The 8,226-nt window shown below is 37.2% G+C and overlaps 1 protein-coding gene across 1 annotated transcript in view; it reads left to right on the forward strand.

Annotated features, from left to right (window-relative positions):
• The first annotated feature begins 4,178 nt into the window (after positions 1 to 4,178).
• Positions 4,179 to 8,226, forward strand: part of KRT40 (keratin 40, type I) — an 8,883-nt gene continuing 4,835 nt past the window's right edge. Inside the window, exons 1-4 of the mRNA XM_011929948.1 lie at positions 4,179 to 4,258; positions 4,821 to 4,891; positions 6,843 to 7,290; positions 7,990 to 8,075. Of these exons, the coding sequence (XP_011785338.1) occupies positions 6,844 to 7,290; positions 7,990 to 8,075 (533 nt within the window). The 5' untranslated portion in view covers positions 4,179 to 4,258; positions 4,821 to 4,891; position 6,843. The remainder of the gene's footprint in view (positions 4,259 to 4,820; positions 4,892 to 6,842; positions 7,291 to 7,989; positions 8,076 to 8,226) is intronic.

The following is an 8,226-nucleotide window of genomic DNA, read 5'->3' on the forward strand; positions in this document are numbered from 1 at the left end:
GTAGGAAGGTAAAATTGTACAGTGACTATGAAAAACAATATAGCAGTTCCTCAAAAAATTAAATGTAGAATTGCCTTATGATCCTGCACTTCCACTTCTGGGTATATGCCCAAAAGAATTGAAAGCAGGGTCTCTAAAAGACATTTGTATACTTGTGTTCATAGCAGCAATAATCGCAATAGCTAAAATATGAAAACAAACAAGCATTCATTGATAGATGGATGGATAATCAAAATGTGGTACATCCATACAATGGAATATTATTCAGCCCTAAAAGGGAAGGACTTTCTGATACATGCCACAACATGAATTAACCTTGAAGACATTGTGCTAAGTGAAGTAAGCCAGTCACAAAAAGATACTATTCACTTATATGCTTTCACTTATATGAGGTAGTTAAATGTAGTAAAAAAAATCACAGAGATGAAAAGTAGAACAGTGGTTGCCAGGACACAAGGGTGGGGTTAATGGGCAGTTGTTTAAAGGGAACAGAGTTTCAGTTTTAAAAGGTGAAAAGCGTTATGGAGAAGGATGGTGGTGATGCCCACACAACATTTGAATGTACTTAATACCACTGGATTGTACACTTTAAAACAGTTAAGATAGTAAATTTTATGTTACTTGTATTTTGTCACAATAAAAAAAAATTTAAGAGTAATGATACAAAATGAAGTCTCAGACCTTCAGGAAGGAAAAAAAATCACTGAAAATGCTAAATACATGGATAAAATATGAGACTTTCTCTTTTTCGTTTTCTCAATATTCTAAAAGACAATTATTTAAAGCAAAAACAATGGCATTGTGGGGTTTCTATATGCAGAAGTAAGCAATTTGACAATAATAGCACAAAGAAAGGAGCAAAAAGAACTCTACTCTGGTAAGGTTCTCATATTTTACATAAAGTGCTACATTATTAATTCCAAGTGGACTGTAATAATGTAAAGATGCATATCATAATCCTGGGAGAACTATCCCACCCTTTAGAAAAGCCATTAAAAGATATATACTTATCAAGCTAGCATAGAAAATAAAGTAGAATGTTTGATTGGCCCAAAATAAGACGAGAAACAAAAGGGAAAGGAAGCAAAAACACATGGAAATAAAAAACAAATAGCAACATGGTAGATTAAACCAACCATATCAATAATTACATTAATTATAAAGTAAGCACTCCAATAAAAAGTCAGAGGATGTCAGACTGGATTTAAAAAGATAACCCAACACTATGCTGTTTAAAAGAGATTTGCTTTAAATATAAAAGCACAAGAAAATTGAATGCTATAGTCTGAAAAACAGACATACCATGCAAATAGTAATGATAAGAAAGAAGTTTGGCATTTAAATATTAGATAATTTTTAAGGTGATATTTCATAATGAAAAAGGGAAAATTGATCAGGTGGTCCCATAATCCATAAAAATATGACCCAATAACAGAGCTTCAAAATAAATAAGGCAAAAAAAATCCCAGAAGTCAAGAGAGAAACAGATAAATCCAAAATCACATTTCTTGATTTTAATATCCCCTGTCAGTATCTGAGAGAACAAAGAGACAAGAAAATTACCAAGGATAAAGAAGATTTGAATAATAGTATCAAGCAATTTTACCCAGTTACATTCACAGAATGTTACCCCTTGCAATTACAGAATATACATTCTTTTCAAATGCACAAGGAACTCTCACCAAAAGAGACTATATTCTGGGCCATTAAATTTGTCTCCATAAATTCTAAAATCTAATAAAATATGTTATCTGACCACAATGGAATTAAATGAGAAATCAATAAGATATTTAGAAAAATCACCAAATACTTGAAAATCAAACAACACAGTTCTAATACCCTATGGATCAAATAATAAATACCAATACAGCTTAAGAAATATTATGAGCTGAATGATAATGAAAACACAAGATTTTAAAAATTAATGGGATACATACAGCATTGGATTCGTAGAAAATATACAGCAAATGATTATATTAGAAAATAAGATTTACATCTTTATCACCTTCATTTATATCTTCTTCAATCACTTAAGTTTTCATTTCAACTAAACAGAGAAAGAACAATTAAAATTCAAAGTAAGTAGAAAGAAAGAAATAATAAACATAATATCAGAAGTCAATGAAATAGAAAGCAATGAAGAAATTAATGAAGCTAAAATGTGATTCTTTGAAAGGATTAATGAAGTACTTCTATTTAGTTATTTTTTAGTTGGCAAATGATAATTGTGTATATGTACGTTTGTGGGGTACAACGTGGTGTTTTGATTTATGCATTGTGGAAACAGTAAATCAAGCTAATTAACATATCCATCACCTAACACCTTATCATTGTTTTATGGTGAGAACATAAAAAATCTATTCTTTCAGTAACTTTGAAATACACAATACATTAGTATCAATCTGATGAACATCAAGCCAGATTGATGGGGGAAGCATGAGATAAAACACAAATTACCAACATCTGGAATGAAATAGTGAGACTATATAGACACTACAGATACTAAAATTCATGATAAGGATTATTATGAACCACTTTATTTCAGTATTTTTGCAACTTAGGTGAAGTGAACAAACTCCTTGAAAAATACAACTTTCACACAAAATGAAATAGAACAACTGAACAGCTTTGTGGGGTTTCTATATGCAGAGGTAAGCAATTTGATATTTTTTAATATTTGATGTAGAGGTAAGCAAATATATATATATTTGTGTGTGTGCACGTGTGTGTATGTGTGTGTGTGTTTGAAACGGAGTCTCACTCTCATTCAAGCTAGAGTGCAATGGTGTGATCGCAACTCACTGCAACCTCCACCTTCCAAGTTTCACCAATTTTCATGCCTCAGCCTCCCGAAAAGCTAGGACTACAGGTGTTTGCCACTATGCCCAGCTATTTTTTGTATTTTTAGTAGAGACAAGGTTTCAGCATATTAGCCAGGCTGGTCTCAAACTCAGCCCTTAAGTGATCTGCCTGCCTGGCCTCCCAAAATGCTGGGATCACAGGCTTGAGCCACCATGCCCAGACTTTTTTTTCCTAGTTAAAAACAAAACACAACTTTTTCACATGGGAGACTCCTGGAAGAGTTGGCCTCACTGGACTCCATCAAACATTTAAGGAAGAAATAACACTAATCTTATAAAATCTCATGAAATAAAGAGGAAACATTTCTCAATTTAATTTATGAACAGTATTACTCCATTCTCACACTGTTATAAAGAAATATCTGAGACTGGATAATTTATAAAGGAAGGAGGTGTAATTGAGTCCCAGTTCCACATGGCTAGGGAGGCCTCAGGAAACTTTCAATAATGGTGGAAGAGGAAGCAGGCACTTCTTACATGGGGGCCAGTGAGAGACAGCGTGTGAAGGAGGAACTGTCACACACTTACAAAACCATTAGATTTCCTGAGAACTCACTCACTATCACAAGAACAGCATAGGGGAAACTGCCCCCATGATCCAATCACCTCCCACCAGGTACCTCCCCTAACACGTGGGGATTTGGGGATTACAATTCGAGATGAAGTTTGGGTGGGACACAAAGCCAAGCCATATCGGGAACCCAGTATACAACCTGATACCAAAACCTAGCTAGGTCATCAGAAGAAAAGAAAATTACAGGCGATATTTCTCATCAACATGGATGGGGGAAAAAATCCTTTTGCTAATCCTATCGACTAATTGAATAAAGCAATTTATGTAAAGGATAATGTAGAGTGACCAAGTTATTCAAGATGATTTATCACACTGTAGGGTCCCCCAGATCAGCCCCCACTTCCTTCTTTGCCTTGGGAAACAGAGTGCCTTGATTATCCGGTGGCCCGGCCAGCTGTGTGTTCCCCTTGCAGCCTGAACCCGAGCCGGGCCTTGAACATTCCCAGGCACTGTAAAAGTTACTTAGGTTGTTGCCCAAAACAGTGAAAATCAACCTTGTTACTGCACATATATACTAGCCCTGGCCCTGAGCCAACTTTCTTAAAGCCTCATGTAAACTCTTATAACCTTATGCACAAATGTTAAAAGCCACAAGACAACTACTATAGCAGAAATGCATACGAAGTGCTCTGGGAGGAGCCCCATCTCCACATAAGGCAGCTGAATGATGTTTCAGCTAAGTCTTTAAGTCTTGACATGTGAGTTCATCCAGGAAAGGAATGGCAGAAGAGCATTTGACCTAGAAAACAGTACTTACAAAGCTTGAAGGATGGCTGGAGCTTAGGGTTTGTGAAAGAGAACATCACAAAGTGAGCCCAGAAAGGTAAATGGGCACTAGGTTAGAGAAGGTCATATTTGCCAAGGTAGAAAGCTTGCACTCCATAAGTGGAGGGCGACGAAAAGCAGGTGTGTATTTTAGGAAAATGATTCTGGCAGCCTAGGTGGATGTTGTAAGGTAAGAGCAGAGTATTATACAAAATAAACTACAATGTTTTTGTTTGTTTTTGTTGTTGTTGTTGTTGTTGTTTTTATCATGGCCTTTCATGACATCTATTTCTTTTCCTGTATTCTCAATGTTCCTTTCTTCTGATGATGGACTATAGAAATTGTCACAGGTGATTAGCGACTATCTGGGGCTGGTGGCAGGGGGATAAGAAGAATTTATCAACATAGTTGTAGGTAAAGAAAGGCAGATTTATTAGAGAAAGTATGAAAATATGTTGCAAGGAAGCAATGGGCAGCACAGCAGAGAAGGGGCTGTATGCAATGAGAAAAAGGTGTGCTGGAGATTTTACAGGATGGTGCTTGTGCTGTGTGCTGAAGAGGGTTTGTGCAGTACTGATAACACTAAGGTTGCAGTGAACTAAGTTGCATTTTTCTATCAGCTGAAAGTCTGGTGATAGCTGAGTGCAGAAATATTGTGCAGGAGGGCTATGTGTCCTGGACCATGAAGAAGGTGAGTCATAGCTTATCTTCTTTCTTTTTTTTTTTTTTTTTTTTGCTTTCCTCTGGTCCTGCCAGCCTGACTTCTCTTCCCTAAGGAGGACTCCACAGAAATGAATTCTGGGTGATTTCCGTATTCTACGATGGAGACTATAGCTATAGATCATTATTATACAACACTATCTAATTAACCAAGAACAAAATAAATAGTCCTATCCTGCAGGACACTAACTAGTAACCAATACTTTACAGTTATAAATTAGTTCCAGACAAAAGGAAATATTTCTTATTTTACCTGCAGTTACATGACTGCACTTTAGCTAACTAGAACCTGTGATGGACAACCAAAACGTGGGTTTTCTTCAAAGATATTTTTCTTTTGACTCATTAGGTTACTGTGAAAAGATAATTTTCTTTCAGAGATTTGTAATTTTTCAGAAGTGTTTTTGAATCCTTGAACTCATATTCGTTGCAGGGCAGCGTCAATATACCATGAGACACTCTAAGAACTTTTTGCATAAGTGTTGATGTGTAAAGAGAATCACTAAATTCAAACCCAACTCTGCCCAGGGAGTAATAAATCCTCAGAGACTATTTTAACTCACTCACTTATGTTCTTGTGGTTTGGTTTCTATTATCAGCTACCTAGGAAGTAGCACTCAGGATTAGGGGAAAAAATAAGTTTATTCTGGATCAAAAAATTTTCAACTTTTTCAGATTACTGTATTTTCTTTTCCTGTAATGTTCTTAAAAATTCTAGAGGCAATTTTCTCTATGCACCTTTGAAAATGAAATAAACATAACGACTAAAACCAAGCAAAGTGAAACAGATTATGCTTCTTAATGGAGGTGAAATCCAGGAGAGAATCCAAAAAAGTTACACATCTCAAGTTCCTATCTGTCAGATTTGGTACCAGAGATTTCATCCAGTGGAATTACTGATTTGGAACCTAAATAAAATTTTATTTCCCAAGTTCCAGTATTTTTAATTTTCATGAAATTCAGGCCTTCATAAATAACTAAATGGGAGAAAACAGGCTCTACATCTCAGAAGAAAAGACTCCTGTGGGTTCCTTGTCCCTACTCTGAAGTATAATCATTGAGGAATTCCCAAGGGACTAGAAGGTTATAACTTACAATTTCTATTTCACTCTTACTAGAAATACAGGTAAAATAGTATAACTTACCTAACAACAAGAAATGAGAAATGTGGAGAAGGCAAGTTTCAGGAAATCAAAGATCATAATTCCAGCTCTAACCAATTTATATTTTAGCCTGCAGAAAAACGAGTTATTCCTATCAGTTATGTGAAGTGACTTTTCCATTTGTACGCAGGTGGACACGGTTTGTACACACACATACAAACACACACACACATTAAGCCCAATATATAGCTCACTCCTTCAGTCTTGTCGACACCTACTCTGAGAACACAAAAAGCACTGAAAGATTGCTAATCACACTGACTGTTTTTATGGTGGTGGCACAAACAAATAAATGTCATTTTATGAGCTGTAACACTAATTTTAAAAGGGGACACAAGCAATCAATGCACAGAATCAAAATCTGTGGACATATTATTTTCCTGATTTGTAATGAGTTGTATCTATAATTATTGATTGGCCAAATTTCCTCTTTCTTTTCTTATTCTGTCAAAAGGACAATGTTTCCTATGACAATTTTCTGAAATAAGTGTTTTGTCTGGCACATGGAAACGGTGTGGGTCCTGCTTCGGTAACCTAAAGTTATCCCTCTTTTATGAGGCATAAAACTCTTCCTCAGTAAATAAACAGCTCTAATGAGATGTTTGTATGAAAACTGGCACCATCAGTGATAAAGAAAACATCCGGTGCAGTCTGTAAACACCCATTTTGGGGCGTTATAAAACTCTCAGGAGGGAAGGAGAGTTTTGGAGTGAAGGCAACTGAAGTTTTGCAGCCAGCCTCCGTCTTTGCTTCTGGAAGGATGACTTCTGACTGCTCCTCCACGCACTGCTCTCCTGAATCCTGTACCATGGCCTCCGGTTGTGCACCTGCCTCAAGCTGTTCCATAGAAACAGCTTGTCTCCCCAGTGCCTGTACTACATCCCGATGTCACACTCCAAGCTTCCTACCCAGGTCTCGTGGGCTGACCGGTTGCCTCCTGCCATGCTACTTTACTGGGAGTTGTAACAGTCCCTGCTTGGTGGGGAACTGTGCCTGGTGTGAGGATGGGGTGTTCACTAGCAACGAGAAGGAGACAATGCAGTTCCTGAATGACAGGCTTGCCAACTATCTGGAGAAGGTGCGCAGCCTGGAGGAGATCAACGCAGAGTTGGAATCCAGGATCCAAGAACAATGTGAACAGGATATCCCAACGGTGTGCCCGGATTATCAGTGTTACTTCAACACCATTGAAGATCTCCAACAAAAGGTCTGTGTCCTGTTGCCCTAGTGCTCCACCTCCCAGATCTATGGCTTGCTTTATCCTTCTACCAGAAGAGGCTGTTTTACAGAAGGCAACCAAGGGAAAGGGGAAGTCCAGGAGTTAATGGTACACAGGGGAGACCACTGGACTGAAAGTCAGAAAACCTCAGCACCAGCCCCAGAGCTACCTCTGATAACTGAGTGACTATAATAAAGTAACTTGCCCTTAGGCTTTTCCTTCATCATCTATAGAATGCGGAAAAACTGTATTACATCCAAAATTGCTTTTGTATTTGACACTGAACATTTATATTATCTGAACACAGATCGTCAAATGCCATCTTTTTAACCACCTATTAATCATTTTCTTGTCTCCTTGATGAATTTCTATTATTATGGGAGAGGATACAGTCATAATACAAACTACTGATGGAGAAAACGTTAATGGTGTTCAACTGCCTAGGGATGTTGCAAAGTGTCTTATGTTATTAAAAAACTAAACCTTTTTATTTCTCTATTTTGCTTCTAAATTGGCACTGCTTTTTTCTTCATGACGCAACAAGGTTAATAAGAAAAGCAGGCTGGGGGTGATTTTATACTTTCTTGTAAAGACTTTCAAAAGATAACTGATGGCATAGCTGTTGGATAGAAGTTTATTTAGGTTTCTCTCAAAGAATCATTTATCACATAATGGCTTGCTTCCCAGATCTTATGCACGAAAGCAGAGAATTCTAGACTTGCTGTACAGCTTGACAACTGCAAACTGGCCACTGATGACTTTAAGTCAAAGTAAGTTTAATTTAATTTAATTTAATTTACTTTATTTTGAGGAGTTTCACTCTTGTCGCCCAGGCTGGAGTGCAACGGCGCTATCTCAGCTCACTGCAACCTCTGCCTCCTGGGTTCAAGCGATTCTCCTGCCTCAGCCTCCTGAGTAGCCGGG

The sequence above is a fragment of the Colobus angolensis genome, unplaced genomic scaffold (assembly GCF_000951035.1).
Source record: "Colobus angolensis palliatus isolate OR3802 unplaced genomic scaffold, Cang.pa_1.0 Scaffold83, whole genome shotgun sequence".
Taxonomy (NCBI): domain Eukaryota; kingdom Metazoa; phylum Chordata; class Mammalia; order Primates; family Cercopithecidae; genus Colobus; species Colobus angolensis.